At 38.8% G+C, this 20,340-nt stretch overlaps 1 protein-coding gene across 10 annotated transcripts; it reads left to right on the forward strand.

Annotated features, from left to right (window-relative positions):
- Positions 1 to 3: 3 nt before the first annotated feature.
- Positions 4 to 20,340, forward strand: ATXN3 (ataxin 3). Of its 10 annotated transcripts, none has more exons than XM_030481794.1 (11): positions 4 to 585; positions 4,037 to 4,201; positions 4,772 to 4,816; positions 6,108 to 6,193; positions 6,593 to 6,659; positions 9,097 to 9,184; positions 9,440 to 9,572; positions 10,669 to 10,844; positions 11,274 to 11,397; positions 14,066 to 14,154; positions 14,807 to 19,642. In XM_030481794.1, exons 1-11 carry the CDS (start codon positions 88 to 90, stop codon positions 14,899 to 14,901), a joined length of 1,566 nt encoding a protein of 521 aa, XP_030337654.1. In that variant the 5' UTR covers positions 4 to 87; the 3' UTR covers positions 14,902 to 19,642. The 10 variants fall into 10 exon arrangements, 8 of the variants coding, with proteins under 8 accessions (XP_030337654.1, XP_030337658.1, XP_030337655.1 ...); XM_030481799.1 differs by lacking the exon at positions 4 to 585 and adding an exon at positions 1,658 to 1,877 and having other exon boundaries at positions 14,807 to 20,340; XR_003990861.1 differs by lacking the exon at positions 14,807 to 19,642 and having other exon boundaries at positions 11,274 to 11,458; positions 14,073 to 14,150.

Below are 20,340 nucleotides of genomic sequence, written 5' to 3' on the forward strand. Positions count from 1 at the left end.
TTCATGTTGTGGTGTGGTTGTGAAATTCATGTATTTATAGCTCATTTGTGAACTAGCCTTCAGAGGAACACTTAACAGAAAACCAGGATGTGGTCGACAGTGGTTTGGTATTTTTTAGCTGGATCTGAACAAGTTTGTTTTCAGATTTATTCGAATGGCTTGTTTGGAGTGATAGCCAGTGGGGCTGCGGCTTGTGAGCGAGTGTCGGCAGAGGGAGCTGGAGGGGACGGGACGGAAGCGGGGAGCTGTTACCGCCGAGCCAAAGGCTGCTGCACTCGGTGGCGTGAGGAAACCGGGCGTTTCCGGGGGCGCCGGACATGCCGGTGCTCAGGCATTCAGGCTCAGAACGTGAACGCCAGGTACCTGTTCTACCCCCGCCGGCCTCTTTCCCGGCAGGGGGCGCCGCCACGGCCGCCAGCCCTCGCGCCGGCCTCACGCGGGCGGCCTAACCCAGCAGGGGGCCTGCGCGGATTGGCTGCAGCGAGTGGCCGCGCAAGGGAAGGTTGGATTGGCTGGGGGGGGTGTCACGTGAGGCGGAGGCTGTGGCCGTTGACAATAAACATGGAGTCTATCTTCCACGAGCGGGTGAGTGAGGGGTTGTGGTAGGGTTGCGCTCTTTCTGGAGGCTTCTCGGCCCTTGCAGGGGGGATTTGCCATCGGTTGGCCGTTCGGGCCGACGTGTCTTCTCTGACGAGCTGCTCGGGGCGGCGGATGGGTTTCCCGTCCTTGCGATAGCTCCGGGGCAGCTCTCGGTCCCGACGGGGTACGCTTCGCCTGTGCCGTGCCCCTCCCCGGCATCCTTCCGGGAGCAGGATGAGGCAGCGGCTCGGTTTCCTCTGTCTTGGCAAGAGCTGAGCTCTTCCCGGTGCTTCTGGCCCGGCCCAGCTCGGCTCTGGGAGGCCTGCCGGCTCCGCGGGGAAAGGAAGTGCTGTTAGTGGAGATCAAAGAGCGTCAGGGCTGAGCCCCAGCGCTCCCTCTCGCATGGTGACTGCTTTTCTTGGGCTTTTAGAAATAGACCTCGAGTATGGGAACGCGCAGGGTACAGCTGCTTGTCTCTTGTGAGAGAACTCGCATGACTGAGAAATGAGCATGAGGGCGAGCAGCGGCAGGCAGGGCTGTTTCTGTGCTCTCGGACACAGCCCTTCACCTACCTTGGCTTGGTTGGGCTTGTGTAACGAGCAGGGAAAGGGAGAGCTGTTAGGGAAGTCCTAATTAATGTACTGTGCTTCTGTGTGCTGAACAGCGTTTCCTGTTTTGGAGGACAAATGCTTCTATGAACTGCTGTGATTTATCCACGTCCCCAAATACGAGCTATTTATGCTTTAATGCTATTCAAATATAATTGTCTTTTTCATGTACTTTGCCAATATCTCTGCACCTTTATTGTCTTAAGATTAACACTGGTTTTTATACACTGCTCTTGTATATTGCTTGGTTTACTTAGCAAATAAAGCAAGATAGCAGTATAACTTTCTTTAAAAAAAAAAATTACTGTTCTGAAATCTGTGGAACGTGAGAAGTGTTCTTTCAAACTAGGTTTTGGTTGCAAAACCTGGCAAACACTCTGGTGCTAAACAGCAGCTGCCCAGAGGATGAGTCTTGGATTTCAACCATTATGGTCTCTGCTACAGTGACCTTGAGTTCCAGTCTAGATTTGAAAATAAGTTCAAAACGAGTGTACCTTTTTCTTACCTGGCCTAGCCTATCGCATAATGAAGTGATAACTTTTTTTTTTTAATGAGTAAGTTGCTTTCTAATTTAATAACAAAAGTGCTGAAACTGAAATCACAAAGCACAATACATTTAAAGTTACAAGCCGATTGTTGTTTGTAGTTGCTACAAGTTTGGTGGGGGGGGCAGTCTTGGATTGCTCCCTGGTAAGTCAGCTACACAGTTACAAAGTTAAACTTGAATGCCTGTTTTAAATTGGAGTGCCAACTGTTTTATCTTGTTATCGTTATTCTACAGGAAATTTAACTGAACCTCTGTCTCTTTTCTAAAGAGGTATTCCCCTTTACCCCCCCCATCAAGCGATGTCAGAATATTTAAAGTGCTGTATGTGCACACACACGTCCCCATACTTCAACCTGCACACCTCAGATGTTCCGATAACAAGGCATGAAAAATATGGTATTTATAAAGGAAATTTATCAAAACAAAGACCTAAGCAATGGGGCATTTTTATCAAGGGTGTGACAGTTGCAGAAAGCAGGACTTAAGGATGGGGCTTAAGAAATCACTAACTTAGAAATTGGTCATTTGGTATTAGTGGTTGAAAACACTGAAAGTAGGGCAGCAGTTTATATCAGGATAGATTTCAAGGAGAAAATTTCAGATTATGGAAAGATGCAGTATTGTCTGCATTAAAAAAAAACCAACCCTGAAGTTAATGTCTGTTAAAAACTAAGATCAGTTTTCTCTTCTGCATTTTGTGCTTACTATGTACAAATTTTGCATATGAAAATAAATATTTATTACTTTAAGATAAAACTGTACAAATACAGGAAGATCCTTTCAGTAAAATTAAGATTGAAGCCTGTAATACAACTCATTTTCAAAGGTATTTTAATATCTTTTTGTTTCTGAATGAGTTTCATATAATTCTGGTGGAGAAACCGGTGATTCTTGAACAGGTTCTTCTGTTATAGTTTTATCATATGACCAGCAGCAGGGATGTGGTATTAAGGGGATGGGAGCTGCTGTTAAGTCTTGACATCCTTGCTGAGGGAAGGACATGAGCTGGAGAAGGTTTCTGGATTCTCTTGCACCCGGGCTGTATAGCCGGTCTAGTTTTAACTCATCTCTCAGTTGAGTGATGAAGTCTTAGAAAGATTCTGTGATCTGTGGTAGAGGGAACTTTCAGTGTTCCTGCTGTAAGGGAGATTTGTGCATATGATTTATATGAGGCTTTCATGGAAGTTCAAAGTCTGTTCCTCCAAGCCATGCTTTTGTATTCTTAGTTTCTGTGGGTTTGGTGGGAGGGAGGGGTGTTGTTTATTTTAGTTGAGGGGCTTTAGTTTTGTTTTTAATAGTGGATACACACTGGGGTTATTAATGTAAATAAAAATGACGACTGATTAAAACAAAAGAGAAAAGCAGGATTTTAAAACTGATGTTAATCTTGTCTCGCACTTGTAGTTTAGTTACTTTACCATTCTACTTAATTTACAAATTTTTAATTTGGGTTGACAGTCTAAAAAATGTTATGTTACATTTCTAGTATCTTCAATGTGCTGGATATGTAAAAAAGTATCTGAAGTGTTTTCCATTTAAATGGTTTATCAACAAAAATATTTTCATTGTTTAATATGCTGAATTTATTTTCTTTTTCTTGTCACCTCATCATTGTCATCAAGATTTTAGAACCAGTAGTATTAGCCTCTTTTACCTAATTTCTATCCATAAATTTCATGTGGAAAAGGAGCTTTACTGCTCCTCCAGCTCCTGATCACTTTCTCTGCAATAAATTGGTTATAACCTGAACTGGGTGAGTAGCCTGAAATGAAGGAAATAAATTATGTAGAGGTATACTTTTTAATCTGTCCGAAGTCCTAATGGTGTGCTTTGCTTTACCCACATGTGGAAAGCAAATTGCCAATAGCCACACTTGGTAGGGAAGAAAAATTTTAAAAGTGCAAGAGAAACATTTTTATTGGAAAATAGAGATCTAAACTGTTTGATTTTCTTGTGGTTGTGCCTTGGAAGATGACAGAATCCATTGTCCTGATAGTTGCAGTCTTTGTGTGATTTGGTCACGCCATTGGCAATTTTTACAGTGTTTTAAAAAATAACATTTTGACATTAATTTATTTCCTTTGAGGAAATAAAGTAGCATGCGTGTTGGTTTGTTCCCATCAAATTGATGGGAGGGGTTGTATTCTATAGCTTGCAGTGTAATACATCCAAAGAATGTATGGCATTCTGTGTGAGTGGAGAGGGCAGGATGCCCGAATTAAATGGTTGAGTCATTTTACAGAGTAAAACATTAATGTGATTTTTTGTTGTCTTTGGTATTTGTTTCCTCTTCCAATGTTAGCAAGAAGGCTCGTTGTGTGCTCAGCACTGTCTGAATAATTTGCTACAAGGGGAATATTTTAGTCCTGTTGAATTATCCTCTATTGCACAGCAGTTGGATGAGGAAGAAAGAATGAGAATGGCAGAAGGAGGAGTGTCTAGTGAAGAATATAGAACATTTTTACAGGTAAAATCATCTTAATTTGAGGTTACTTGATATTTGCCTGAAATCTAATATTTTGTACCACAGACCCACTATTCTTACATGGCTAGAGAAGGTTAATTTCCTAGTGCTGAAACTTCTTAATTTTATAGGTCTTTTAATTCACACATCTTAAATTTGGCATTCTCAAATGTTACTAGTAGAGCTTTACGAAACTTCTCCAAAAAGCTACATTATCTTCATCTTACAGGTAGGGAGGTCAGGCATGGTGAGGAGGGGGAGGATCAGCAATTTGCCTTTTTTTGGGGTTTGGTTTGGTTTTGTTTTTTTTTTTTTGTAAGCTAGTGGCAGAGGTAGGAGCAGAAGTTCCCATGCCTGCCTGTCCTTTAAGCACTGAGCATTTCTAATTTAAAAGTTTGGGGGTTTTAATTAATAAACTTATTTGGGTATTGTAATCAGCCTTACATACTAGGGCATACTGAGTTGTTGCTTTAAATATGTGTAGTTATATTTATTTTCAAAACTTAATTATTTCTGATCTTTGATGCTTACACCATTTTTCCCTTCTCTCCCTTCCAACCTCATACTGAGCAGCAGCCTTCTGTAAATATGGATGATAGTGGATTCTTCTCAATTCAAGTAAGCATGGCTTTATACTGACAGAATTTTTCTATTTATGCAATATGTCTCATGTAATTTAAATAGCATTTGAGCTTTTTATCTAGTTTCCGGTTTATAAGCTTAATGGAATTAAGGACTGGACTTCTAAATGTTCAGAGAGTTTTCCATTAAGTGACTTGCAATTCCTCAGTTCTTAGGCCCTTAAACACACAGTAGGAGCATGGACTTCCTGAACTGTGAAATGACACCCTCTGGCAATAAGCTTGATTCTAAGTTGCTTCTTATAGGCACTTCGTGTGTAGATCTTGGCTCCCATAGACTGCTGGTGAAAAAGCAGATGTGAGATTGTTGGCTCGAATATAGACTGTAAAGCCCTTGGCAATGGTCACAGGGTTATCACAGCGCTCTGCAGAATGGAAAAGGCTGCAATATCTACATTCCAGTTTTTATAACACATACAAAACAACAATAGAAGGAAGGTATTGAACACCAAATTGGGGGTTGTATCTAGGTGGAGCTGTAGATGATGCTTTGCACCTTTGGCTGAATCCTGAGCTTTGAGCAGTGATTCTCAATGTTCCAGAATCCCTCAAGAGCCTCTTTTTCTTTTTTTTTTTTTTCTTTTTTTTTTTTTTTTAATGGCAGGACAGGGCTGTTTGTTCTATTCAGTGAAAAGCCATTAGCAGTTTGGCATTTATTGTATTCTTCATTGCGCTGCTTCAGTATTGAAGCTGAAAAAAAGGCTTCCTCATACTCTGCATTTTTTTGCCCTGTCACTGCTTTGCTCACTTGCTACGTCGTTGGCTGGCTGAAAGGACAATGAATGTTAATTTAAATTTCTTACAGCATCATTTCAGTTAGTGCTAAAGAGTTGCTGTAAAAGAGTTTGTGCTAATGTACCCGACTGATCCTGTGACAAATTTCCAATAGTTACTGTGGGGAAGGATGACATTGTATTGAGGGGATGGGGATGGCAGAGCAGTACACTGAGAGCAGAGAGATGACATCTTATGAAGTGTCTGTGAGAGGTGAAGTTACAGCACTGTCTGGGGGAATAAGCTTATTAATACAAATCAGTTAAATCCTAGTAGTTTTCTTTCTTCCCTTTAGGTATGGCATGCATGTTATGGTTGCATGTAGATTCATGAGAGTTGTGTTTTGAATAATATGATTTCTAGGTTTCCTATCAGTGTTTTGAAATCCTGAGTTTTACGAAACTAGTATGTTTGTTTATAGTAGTTAAAATGGTTGTATTGCTTAAATTAAGATTAGACTGGTTGGATTCATGAAAAGTGCTATTTTTTGACAGGTTATAAGCAATGCCTTGAAAGTTTGGGGTTTAGAACTAGTCCTCTTCAACAGCCCAGAGTATCAGAGGCTTGGGATCGACCCTATGTAAGATATTTTTTCTTGGCACCCTGCTTTCATTTTACAGAAAAATAATACTCTTAATATATGACTTAAATCTTTCTTTAAAATTACTATTTCAAGCTCCGTTGCATTCTGATGGTTTTATTATCCCCTCTGTCTTTAAATTTTTCTTTTTGGGGTGTATACGAGTATGTGTCCTCTATGCCTTCGTAATATCTCAGTATCTGTGGCATCATAGATACATGGAGATTTCAGTAATGCCGACAACTTCCTAAATGTTACAAAAGTAATATGAGTATAGTTGTATTACTGAAATTTTATTATGTAAGTTTAAATTAGTGGTAGCAAAGACTTAAACATTAATATGCACTCCAATAGTAGAGTATTTAATTTTATCTATACCTTTTGTTTTTCTTTTTACAGAAATGAAAAATCATTTATTTGTAATTATAAGGAACACTGGTTTACAGTTCGAAAGTTAGGAAAACAGGTGACATTGTCTCTTTTTACTTAAAAATTCAGAATGGGGGTGGAAAAGTGGTTGCAACTAGACCATGTGTTGGCCTTTTGCAAGCTTTTGCTGCAGTTTAATAGTATCCCATATTAAAAAAAGAATAAATAAAAGACAGGAAATATTAAATGTTTGCTATATCACAAAAATACCAGGGAACTTTTTATGAACGTTAGCCTGGAGAAAGACCCTAGGATCAGTGGCTCAGTGAACCTGTCCTCTAGGGAGCTGCAGTTCTGGTAGAGTCTGTGTTACATCGTTAGCTCTTTTCTTTCTTTTCTGCATGAAAAGAGGGTGAGAGGAGTCCTAGACAAAGATTAGCGTCCCTATAGAATGCAAACTAATTTTAATGCATTAATTTATTGACATTGCAAAAATAATTACGCTCATTTAAATGGACAGTAGGCATAAGGAAAAGTGCAAATTTCAAAGGTATTAATACTTATGGTTGCTAGTATTTAAGAGTAGCCATCAGGATAAGGTTGGGGAAAGTAGAATCACAACTTTGCGCTATTTTAGAAAACTTTCACACACAGTTGTTTTATAAGCAGGAAGTAGTTACTAAAGGTAAGGGGTGGCCGTACAAGTATATGGTACATACATATAATAAGTCACATCCATATCCCTTGTAACGCCAATGCAGTTTTTTATTTCAGTAGCCAATCATCGTTCTGGATCATGCTGCATAAGTTTTTATACAACATAAGCTGGTTTGGTGTTTTCAGGTTTGGTTTTGTTTGTTTGTTTTTGGGTTTGGTTTTGGTTTTTTTCCCATAGAAAATGTTCATGAAATAAGCTTTTATGTTCTACAGTAATGGACAGGAGTCTATTTAGGCATTTGGTTCATTTTGCATGTGGTGGCTACCTATCTTGTCATCCAGATTAAAAACCCCAACAAAAACCAAACCACCAAACAAACAAAAAAACACCCCAAACCAAACAAAAAAACCCAAACAAACAAAAAACAAACAACAACAAAAAGAAAAAAACAACCAGAAAACAGCAAACCCAACAAACAAAACCCAGCTGTGAGTAAACACATTAAACTCTGCTGTTCTGCTTTAATTTGAAAGTATGGGTAATGTTTACAGGCCACTTTTGTATATTTAATAACAAATATATGCAACCGTGCTGGGTGGAATTTTGTGTGATAGTATTCTAGCCCAAAATGTTCTAAGTTGGAGGGGGAATTCTTCTGTTTGTACATGCAGCTTGTAACCACATGAAAACCATACTAGGTGTGTGTTATCTAGAGAGGAATGAAAAAAAACAAACAAAAAAAAGATTTAGATTTGACCTCCGTCTCTTCTGTTACAGTTAAAGCAAAAGCAGTTTACCAAACTTTCCGCCTCCATGTTCCCTTTTAAAAGTTTGTCTGTAATCTGTCCATCACATTTGTTTATGTAACTTTTTATTGCCCATTCCTACATTGTTGGTTGTCTTACCCTTTCGCAGCTGCAAAGGGTGTTTTTAACAAATTCAGTGACTGAATGACAGATTGGTAGATAGACACCTCTACTCCAGGTGAATTATAGTATGGGCCCAACTGCAAGTGTATAACTGCGTATATGGAAGTTTGGATAGATAAACACATTTTTGTGAGAGTGGAGATAGAATTCTCCTTCTACTATCTGAAATGATGCTTCCTCATTAAAATGGGTAGTATCAAATGAGTAAGGTATAAAAAAGGTTCTTCAGATTGATTGCAATATATATGGGGGTTTAAAGATAGAATATTTTGACATCCATATTGTATATGATTTCTCTGTAGAAGTATTATAAATCATTACTTGTCTTCTTCAGGGAACTATAAATAATCTATGTATGTTTATCTCCTATTATAACATTATGCTCTACTATGAGCATATTAAATTTTAGTTACTTTTTTTAATTTTTAAATTAAAAAAAATCTCAGAGAGAAGTAAGCAATAATTTTCAGCTATTAAAGGCAGAATGTTTTAATGAAGGTATTTTATGTAAAAAATTCAACTTCTGCTTCCTGTATCTGTTAATTTCTTAAGATACAGTGTTAACTCATGAAGGGTTTCTTCCCTCATTAGTCTCTGAACAGACTTAAAACTCAGATTAAGCAGAATTTTAGAATGATGGCTGAAATAACTCTTCTACCATTATATTTTGACTTGCCTGTTTTAGTCTGTTTGCCTGGTACCAGTGTTCAGTAATGGGAGAGAGCATGCAGTAATTTCCCAACTTCATACCTCTTGTTAGCTGAAGAGTATTTGAAGGGTAACCTTTAGCATTAGAGGTACTGCGCTTCAAAAGACTTTTAATTTGGTAATTTACTAGATTTATTCGGATATTCCGTCGTAGAAAATAACCAGAATGTACAGAAATGGGTTACCGAGTAATCTTTATGCTAATTTGTTCTCTCAAACCTTTTTTTTCTTAATTACAGTGGTTTAACTTGAACTCTCTCTTGATGGGTCCAGAACTAATATCAGATACATATCTTGCACTTTTCTTGGCTCAATTACAACAGGAAGGTAATAGTAACTTGCAGATGTTAAATCTCATTAATTAAAAGTAGGTAATAATCATTAATTAATTAGAACTTATGTATTCAGTTAATTATCCTTAGTTTTATGATTGAAGTAGTGAAATAACCCAAGTCCTTTATAATGAAAGGTAGAGCCCTTCATTGTAATAAATTGCACATCATTGTGTTCCATATAGTGTGCTTTTTAAGAGTGTTTTTGCATGCACCTTAATACTGTAGACTTACAATTTATTTTCCTCAGGTTATTCCATATTTGTAGTAAAAGGTGACCTGCCAGACTGTGAGGCTGATCAGCTATTGCAGATGATTCGAGTACAGCAGATACAGCGACCAAAACTAATTGGAGAAGAGACAGCACAATCAAGAGATCAGAGGTAAGGTAAACAGAGATTTCATTTTAATAATGTTACAGTATGATTGGCTTCCATGATTAATGCCTCTGTGGACACAACCTCCTTAAGAAGTTATGAGAAGTACGTTTAGTACAATGTGCTTACTATTGTTGAATAAAGTAACTGTAAGTTGGTGAATACAAATGGTGTATTTTTAAGTGGGCAAAACCCACCTGAATATTCAATCTTCCCATGTGTACGAGTGTTGTCTAGTGCAGATTTTTAACTTAATGATTACAATATTTTTCCAATTATTGTAAAATGGGTAAGCAAATCATACCAAACTATGGTTAATAGCAGTCAATCTATAATTAAGACTGCTTAGTGCATTCTGTCATAAGTAGAAAAGAACAAGAAACCCATACCTGAATTTCACGTCATATAAGTCATACAGTGTTCCCTTTTGGAATAATTTCACTGTAAATGTTGTAGTGCTGCTCTGTTGTGAAGGGTACTGCTTATATGAAACATCCTTGAAAGCATATAAAGTACTAATTCTGCAATAATTCTATCACATTTTCATAGTGAATGATTTGCAATAAGCCAATTGCTTAAGGCTTTTCAGAGTAATTAATTCATTATTATTTCTTCCACTTTGTAAAGGTAAACTGGTGTTGTAAATTGATGGAATAAACACAAACTACTTGGCGGTAACATAGAAAGCGCGTATAGTTTACAGAGGACCTGTTGCTCTAGTGTGGTCATCAGTTTCCCGAGAGAGACCACATGCACTGTTTTCTGCTGGTGTAACTGTTTAAGTAGCAATTCGTTTAAATGACATGTATTACTGCTTTTTGTAGACTTACTGTCTTTGAAGTTTTTCCCATTAAACATGTGCATGGGTTTAGAGTTGCAGTATTTATTTTTTTACAGCTGCAAGCTCTTCTTGCAGCCCTTTTGTGCTGCTTCATGTAGAAATGAAAATACTTGTTTCTGTAACAGGTTTTCACAATAGAAATATTTTTTTTTCCCCCAAAGTTAAAAAAAAAGTCAGATCAGTAGAAAATATTGACTTTAAATTTCACATAGAAGTTACTATTTCTGCCTGAATTCTGCCATAAATATATCAATTTCACAGGCTACCCAGAAGTGATGTGGACCAAGCAATAGACGTTAACCACCCTTTTGATGGAACAGGCATGCTAGATGAAGATGAAGAGAATTTTCAGAAAGCCTTGGCTCTAAGTAGGCAGGAAATGGATATGGAAGATGAAGAAGCTGATCTTCGCAGAGCCATTCAACTCAGCATGCAAGGTGCAGTGCTCATCTACATTTCTCTTACAGTGTTCATGTTGTTTATGCTTTAGGGCAGCTACTGAAATCGGTTTCAGTCAGCCACTTCTTCCAGCATGCATCAAGCTCTCTGAAAAGACTGGCTTTGAGGCATGGAAGGACAGTCCAGAATTCCCTGTAGCTATCTCCTTTCTGCCTTTGAAAAGTTGTAACTTGCGCATTAGCATTGATCGTTAGGAAGCAAGAACAAATTGGCAAAGTGTGGCAGGAAGGAAAGGAAGCAGTCCTAATGTGAAGAGGAGGTAGTATAAAGTGAAGTTAGCCTAGGTGCTCATTTCTCCAATAAGCATATTTATTCCTCTGAAGTTTGAAAACATTTTCTTAAGCTGTATTTCATTTACTAACTTCATTTTATGGTAATTAGTAGGATATTGTATGTTCTGGTTTTAGGTAGTCGTCGAAGTGAGATCTCAGGCTCATTACCACAGAATGTTCCTCAGCTGCCTCATACCAGTCAGACAGACTCCCTTTCTTCAGAAGAACTGCGAAGGAGAAGACAAGCATATTTTGAAAAGTAAAGTAGTTTATACAGAACTACATCTGGAAGTACATGTCATATTTTCCAGTGCTTTTGGGGTGTGGATGAGTTTCTCTCTGAGATCCAACCTAACTTTTCTCTCTTAACATGTTTTCCTAACAGTACCTGAATTTTGCTATTCCTAGGTGGCTCCTTAAGAAGAAAAGAAACTTGTAAATAATAGGAGTTCTGTTAGTAGGGCAACATCAGTCTTGTGGGAGGTGGGAAAAAAAAATACATGTTATAGAATCATAGAATGGTTTGGGTTGGAAAGGACCTTAAGATCATCTAGTTCCAACCCCCCTGCTGTGGGCAGGGATGCCTCACTCTAGACCATGTCGCCCAAGGCTTTGTCCAGCCTGGCCTTGAACGCTGCCAGGGATGGAGCATTTACCAGTTCTGTTGGCAAACTGTTCCAGTGCCTCACCACCCTCACAGTAAAGAACTTCTTCTGTATATCTAATCTGAACTTCCCCTGTTAAAAGTTTAAACCAATTACCCTATGTCCTATCGCTACAGTCCCTGATAAAGAGTCCCTCTCCAGCTTCATTGTAGGCCCCTTTCAGATATATTTTAAATGAAATCCTGTAAATTTCTCTAACAGTTTTTCTGAAGAAAAGCATTCTTTCTCAAAGACTGCTTCTGGTAAGGATGCCTCTAGTGTACATTACATGAAAGTGTTCTAGGTGGTACTTTATGTTGCTGTTCTGGAATACCTTCTTAATACATAGAATCATAGAATCAACTACGTTGGAGAAGACCTTTAAGATCATCAAGTCCAACCATTACCTCAGGACTGCCAAACCACTAAACCGTGTCCCTAAGAGCCTCATTTACACATTTTTGAACACTTCAGGGATGGCGATTCCACCACTTCCCTGGGCAGCCTGTTCCAATACCCGATCACCCTTTCAGTGAAGAAATTTTTCCTAATACCCAATCTAAACCTCCCCTGGCTCAGCTTGAGGCCATTATCTCTTGTCCTATCACTTGTTACTTGGGAGAAGAGACTGACCTCCACCTCACTACAATCTCCTTTGAGGTAGTTGCAGAGAGCAATAAGGTGCCACCTGAGTCTTCTCCAGACTAAACAACCCCAGTTGCCTCAGCCACTCCTCATGACACTTGTGCTCTAGACCCTTCACCAGCTTTGTTGCCCTTCTCTGGACCCGCTCCAGCACCTCAATATCTTTCTTGTAGTGAGAGGCCCAGAACTGAACACAGGATTCGAGGGGCAGCCTCACCAGTGCCCAGTACAGGGGGACAGTCACTTCACTGGCCCTAATGGCTGCACTGTTTCTGATACAGGCCAGGATGCCATTGGCCTTCTTGGCCGCCTGGGCACAAGCTGGCTCATGTTCAGCTAGATTGACCAACACTCCCAGGTCCTTTTCTGCCAAACAGCTTTCCATCCACTCTTCCCCAAGTCTGTAGTGTTGCATGGGGTTGTTGTGGCCCAAGTGCAGGACCCAGCATTTTGCCTTATTGAACCTCATACCACTGGCCTTAGCCCATCGATCCAGCCTTTTCAGATCCCTCTGCAGAGCCTTCCTATCCTTGGTGTCATCTGCGAATTTACTGAGAGTGCACTCGATCCCCTCATCCAGATCATCAACAGCACTGGCCCTAATACCGAGCCCTGAGGGGATGCCACTATTGATCGGCCGCCAACTAGATGTGATACCATTCACGACCACTCTTTTTGCTCTGCCATCCAGCCAGTTTCCATCCCAGTGAAGAATACACATATCCAGGCCATAAGCAGCCAATTTCTCCAGGAGAACGCTGGGGGAGGCAATGTCAAAGGCTTTAGGTCCAAATAGACTATGTCCACAGTCTTTACCTCATCAACCAGGCAGGTCACCTTATTGCAGAAGGAGATCAAGTAGGTCAAGCAGGACCTGCCATTCATGAACCCATGCTGACTGGGCCTGATCCCCCTGTTTTCCCCACACGTGCTTTGTGATTTGACTTAGAATCATCTTCTCCATGACCTTCCCTGGCACTGAGGTCAGGGTGACAGGCCTGTAGTTCCCAGGGTCATCCTTCCTGCCCATTTTGTAGAGAGGCGTCGCATTGGGTAACCTCCAATCCTCAGGGACCTGCCCACTAGACCAGGACTGCTCATAGTTGATAGAGAGTAGCTTAGCAAGCTTCTCTGCCAGCTCATTCAGCACCCTTGGGTGTAACCAATCCAGTCCCATAGACTTGTGTACATCTAAGAGGAGCAGGAGGTCACTAACCATTTCTTCCTGAATTATGGGGACTTCAATCAGCTCCCCATCTCTGCCATCTAATTCAGGGAACTGAGTACCCTGAGGATACATAATTGGGGTATTGTAGCTTTTCCTTATCTCTGTCTCCTAGTGATGGAGGAAATAGAAATGCTATGGATGGGAGGAGTTAGACTTTGCATGAGAGGGTAAGAATGCAGAACATCCAAATTCTAGGAAAACAGTAATGTGGCTTGGCCACATGATGTTGGGAAGATAGATGTCTAAGGGGTAGAAAGGTGAAACAATTGAGGAGATTTTAGGTGCAGGGCTGTTACTGTACCAAACAGCTTTTACTTCTCACTCTCGGCCTTCCTTACAATGAATTAGACTTGATACAGGTTTCATACTGATCTTAATCTTATTCTCTTATAAACTTATAACACTTTCAGGCAGCAACAACAGCTACAGCAGCAAGATCGGACTCAAAACCTACACAATAAGCCAACTCTAAGCTCAGGCACTCCGGAAGCTGACCCAGGTATTGTTTTTTAAACTTATTTTCAACAGTGAAATATTTGTCTTTTCTGCTTGTGTTGTGCTCTGTTTCCTAACTTTCCTTGACTGCCTGCTTCTTCACACCGGCAGCCATTCAGATGATATATCAGAGCCATTACTCTTTTTGGCAGTGAAGGATCACTTTCTTGAAAAGCTTGTTCTGCTTTGAGTGTCAATATCCTGTTTCAAAGTGAAGAGCATTACTATTAGATCATCTTAGTTCTGGCTTTTTGTTGTTTTGTTTGGCTTGAGCATTAAAAATTGTAATCTTTGATGGGATTTGTGCCAATAATTTGTTTTCTAAACTACTTTTAAAGTTGTATGATAATGGAATAAACTTGGAGTAATATCTGACAAAATTACTGGAACCAGTTTTCAGTAGAATGTAAGTATGTAGGCCTTGCTAATGTTAAGTATTGGTGATCCCAAATTAATGTGTATTACTTGTTACAAACTGATTGTTGTAGATGGAAGGCTAAGTGCAAAATGTTCAATGATTTTAAAAAACAAAGCCAATTTTGGGGGTGGGGTGGAAACAGGTGGGTGTGGACAAAATGAACAATGATAGCATTTAACTACAGTTGAGAACCAGCTCTGTGCATTTATTACAACTTATATGCGTTTATTTTCTTTAGGAGGTGATATGAGTGAAGAAGACATGCTTCAGGCAGCTATGAATATGTCTCTGGAATCTGTTAGAAACCACTTGAATACAGAAGAAGAGAAATGAATTAACTTTTTTTCCCCCCCTCTTATTGTCAAAACACTTAAGTCTCCATTGTAATTTTTCTGTGTGGATGTTGCACAAGCAGGGTTCATTTTAGAGTTCTGGAAGCAGGAATGAAAGGGAGCTGGAGGTCAGTGTGGAGGGAATCTGCAATTACAAAAAAGATTGCACTAATTTAGAAAACTTTGGCACTCCTACTACAGAACCTTTGTTCACAAGAGTAGCTGTATTAAAATTACTTAAACTGTTCACATGAACCAAGTTAGACATGTGTAGCACAAGGAACTTGCATTTAAAAAGCAAGTTTAAATTGTTTTGAAGACCTTTAAAGGAAATACAGAAGGTACTGAAAGCTGGCATCAACTTATCTCCTTTAGTACCAATGGAAAAATAGATACAAGTCATAAATTGTACTCATAAATGATGAATTTCTTCGTAAGAAATCTCTTAAAATGGGAAGAAGAATTCTGTTTATCTTAGATAATTTGTTTTGTGATTGTTTATTGTGAATGAGTTAATGTCAGCTTTTCAATCCTGCTGTCCACTTTTGAAATGACCCATTTTGCAGGAGAGACATAGAATCATAGGATCGTAGAATAGTTTGGTTTGGAAGGGACTTTCAAAGGTCATCTAGTCCAAGCCCCCTGCAATGACCAGGGACATCTTTAACTAGATCAGGTTGTCCAGAACCACATCCAGCCTGGCCTTCAATGTCTCCAAGGATGGTGCATCCACCACCTCTCTGGGCAACCTGTGCCGGTATTGTGCCACCCTCATTGTAAAGAAATTTTTCCTCGCACCCACCCCAAATCTCCCCTCTTTCAGTTTAAAACCATCACCCCTCATCCTACCGCAACAGGTCCTGCTAAAAAGCCTCTCCCCATCTTTCTTATAAGCCCCTTTTAAGTACTGAAAGGCTGCAGTAAGGTTTCCCCAGAGTCTTCTCCAGGCTGAACAACCCCAATTCTCTTAGCTGTTCCTCATAGCAGAGGTGCTCCATCCCTCTGATCGTTTTTGTGGCCCTTCTCTGGACCCTCTCCAACAGGTCCATGTCTTTCCTGTACTGAGGACTCCAGAGCTGGATGCAGTACTTCAGGTGGGGTCTCACGAGCAGAGTAGAGAGGTAAAATCGCCTCCCTCGACCTGCTGGCCATGCTTATTTGAATGCAGCCCAAGATACGATTGACCTTCTGGGCTGCAAGCGCACATTGCTGGCTCATATCCAATCTTTAATCCACCAGTAACCTCAAGTCCTGGGTGACTCCCAGTCCAAGTTCTGGGGTACTCTCAGTCCCTTATCACCCACCCTGTATTGATAGCGGGGGTTGTCCTGACCTAGGTGCAGGACCCTGCAATTGGCCCCATTGAACCTCATGAGGTTTGCATGGGCCCACCTCTCGAGCCTGTCCAAGTCCCTCTGAATAGCTTCCCATCCCTCAGGTATGTCAACTGTACCATGCAGCTTTGTGTCATCTGCAAACTTGCTGACGACGCACTCAATCCCACAGTCTATGTTGTTCATGAATAGTGTCTTCAGAGTACTGGAATACTGGTCCCAGTACAGACCTCTAAGGACATAAATTTTGCAATTCGAGAGATAATCATCAGTGTGTTGTTTATAAAGATGTTACTCCTGAATCAGTGACCTCTGACCTTCTAACATTTTCTGGTTTTACTTTGAATTCCAACTCTAAAATTTTCAGATCCATGTTTAAAGTAGGATTTTTTTCATTGCCCTATCATTTTTTGGCAGATATACTTGACACCTTTGGTTTGTTGGGTTTTTTGGTTTGGTTTTTTTTTATTTGTTTTTGTTTGCTTAGGCTCTTTCCAGTTATGCCACTGTCTTTACTATAAAAGTAGCATATAATCAGTTGGGTTAAACAGGTTTTATTTTCTACCTCTTCTGGAGTCTTTTTTTCCTCTTCAAGCTCAACCCTTCTGGTCTTTCAGTAGGAAAGAGCTGTAACTGAGTCTAGGAGAAAGGAGGAGGGGATTTAGGTGCCATAAAGTCAGTGCCACACATATAAGTTGCATTCCTGCAGTCTGAAATGACCCCTGTGCAAACTGCTCTTTTAAGAATGAATATTTATGTCTGTGTGGATGTTCTTTCTGAAATGCTTTTCATGAGTGTCTGTCAGAATGTCGCAGCTTTTTCAGGAATGGCCTTTATTCGCGCACCTTACAATTTTTTATCATGCTGTTTCTGATCCTGAGAAAAACTGGGGAGCAAAGTATGTGAGTAGCTTAAGCTATTGGTTGTAAGACAGTTGCTTTGATATCCAGGATGAATGTGTAACAGGGTGACCAAACCTGACTTTCAACTTCAGTGCAACAATTGAGATACGTTACATTTTCCTAAATGGTGCTTGAAATACAAGTTCTGTTTACATATAAATTAAATGGAAATATGTTGTAGATAAGAGTATGTAAGCTGTAGTCCACATAATGCATTAACATTTAGCACAGGCATTCTGAGAATCTTTTGAAGATAACCCTAAATTTCTTTATCAAAATATTCTAAAGTTAGATCATTGCACAATAGTAACATTTAATTAAAATTAGTATGAAATGAATGGTAGTTAGATGGAAATACACATTCAGCATCAGGTAGTACTGTACATGAAAGGGCTCTTACCTCTCAGTAAAGATTTGTTTACAACAATGGTTTCTTGATATTTTAGGATATTATGTTATACATAGTTTGACTAAATTCTGTTTTCCTTACCTGTGTGCTGAATTTCCACCAATGTCACCAGAACCACTGTATGTGTAAGACAGGATGGATTTTGGCATGCAACAGCACTACTTTTTAAAAGCTTATTTTAAATTTTGTCTTTTTTAAAATAACCCTGTCATGCACATTATAATTAATAGTTGTAATGTCTCAAATTAATACAGCTAAACAATGGCTTTAAAAGTCCATGTGTGCATATGCCATTTTGAAATGCTTTGTATGTTTTTCAGGATGAAAATTTCTGCTTTCAGTTTAAAACTTACATGAAACTGAAAACAGGAAAGAAGTCTCTAAAGCACTGAATTATTTCCTTACTTGTCTGTAAATTATCCACAGCTTTAATTTCCTGTCTTTTTTGTGCCATGAACTGATTCTGAAATAAGACTCTCGGTTTTATAAATAGGTATAGGCTGGCAATTTGATACCAGTACTTGGAACCTGGACCTTTTATCCCCTATTATATAAAAATATATTATTTCTATAGCTATATAGTGTGGCAGCCCTATATTAAAAAATAAAAAAAAAGCCCCTTGAATTGCATTAACTGTAACCTGTGACAATTACATGTTTTTATAATCACTAAAACATGGAAGTTTGCATTTGAACTTTCATGCCACGTTGTAAATTACTTAATCACCCAAGTGTTTTAATATGTAAGGAATATAAAGTAACAGTGCCTGAAAAGCACAACTGTGTCAATCGTTACAGGGCTAACCATATTGCTTTCTGTGCAGAAACAGTGTCACTCTGCAAATACCAATATGATTTTCAGAGGCATGTCAAGTTTCATGAAGTAGGTGAATCAGCCTAGTCAACTAGTTACGAGGTAGCAATTTAAGCTATGCATGTTAATTGCACCAAAGGAAAAGACTAATACTAATTGGTGACAGTACATAGTTTATAACCCAGACCTAAAGTTCAAAATGTGTGGACTTGCCAAGGAACTGTCAATAAAAAGCCAGTCTCATTTTTTGGCATGCATTCTTTTGGTGATAAACAGTTCTCAACGTGGCTGAACTATGCTCATAAGGCATTTATTAATATAGAAGCCTATGCCTACTGTTATCTGTTCTGTCAAGCTGAAGTGTTTTTTGCATGTAGTAGCTTTAGGCCAAAGTCCATTGTAAAGGAGCAGAAATTGATTTTTTTATTACAGTATGATAAATGAGGGAATTTTAGACTTCATTCAGCCAACACATTTTTATTGTCTTCCTTGCAGTGAACGGTCTGTGTGACCGCTATGTAATTTATGTTTTCCTGCCTATAGAAATCAAAGGCATAGGCAGAATGAGTGATACTTACATTAAATATCTTCCAAAATTACTTCTGTAAGTATAATCTGTAAACTGTTTTAAAGATCTTTTAATGAGGGCGGGAAGAAAAAGTCTTGTAATGCAGTCATGCTTGAATGCAATTCTTGTTAGGCACAGCAGGGATAAATATGATCTATTTAAATGTTTTCATTTTTCTGGGATTGAAACTAATCTGGTACAATACTGGCTTACTCTCCAACATTCGGGCTCCTTGTGCCCTTCAAACAACTTCAGCAAGTTTAAATGTAATTTTCAGATAAGGTACTATTTTTCATACTTACTTTGCAGACTACTTAAAAATAACCAATACAAAGTTAAATCTCCAATGTGTTTTAATGTTGGGCTATTATTACTATTACAAATCTGTAAAATGGTGGGGAGTTAAAAATGTCTTCTGCACATGTCTAGTAAAGAATTGTATTTCTGTATCTCAAGACTAATATTATTATTTGCAATCTGCTTTATTACAAAACTGACAATTAGGCTTTTAAAAATTAACAACATGTTACAGTTCTAAAATGTCTGTGAAATTTTGTAGAATTTATTGTTTCAAATAATGATGAAAACATACAAATGGTGGCCTTTGTACTAGGAAATATTATGGGGAATGGGATTGGAGAACTCTAGTTACTCAGACTTACAAAGGAGTAGTATTGTACAACTCATTTTACCAGGGCATACTTTTAAAGTAATCTAAAAAAGAATCCAAGGAAAAGAAAATTTGAAGTGGAAACTTTAAGGGGTTAGATATAAAATTGCGTTCCTCACTGGGTAATCCATTACAGTCTTGACTACACCAAACTTAACTCCTGGGAAATCTTCATAATTACTCACAAATCATTAAAAAAACAAAAACCAAAAACCAAAATTTACAGGTAATAAATTATATAAACTCGTTTCCTACATAAATCAGTTGTTCAAGTAGGAACAATATTTAATACATACAAACTGGCTCCATTAAAATACTTGATTCTTCACTTCGAATTAGTAGCTTCTTTGTGTTGTATCCAGGTTTGCATCTGAAAAGCATGAGCTGTTTTGCAATAAACTTTTTTAACCTGCATACACACATTTTGCCTTATTTGTATTTCGGACATGGAGGGAATGCTTCAGTATTTAGCCTGCTATAGTCACCTCCTTCCTCAACTGCAGTTCTTCAGAATGTTGAAGTACCTGTGATTTTTCAACTGCTTTTACCAAATCAAAGTGTTTTACTTTATTTTCTTGGTTCAGAAAAGCAAATAATTGTTACTACACTTAGAATTTTATTTTTTTTCCCCTAATACCCCTCTCCCCCCCCTGTATAGCCACTGTGTGAATTCAGGAAAGGAAACTTATAAAAGGGTTTGGACAGAAAGGGATGTAATATTTAAATGCCACTGGGCAAAAAAA

Source organism: Strigops habroptila, chromosome 4, assembly GCF_004027225.2.
Source record: "Strigops habroptila isolate Jane chromosome 4, bStrHab1.2.pri, whole genome shotgun sequence".
Taxonomy (NCBI): Eukaryota; Metazoa; Chordata; class Aves; order Psittaciformes; family Psittacidae; genus Strigops; species Strigops habroptila.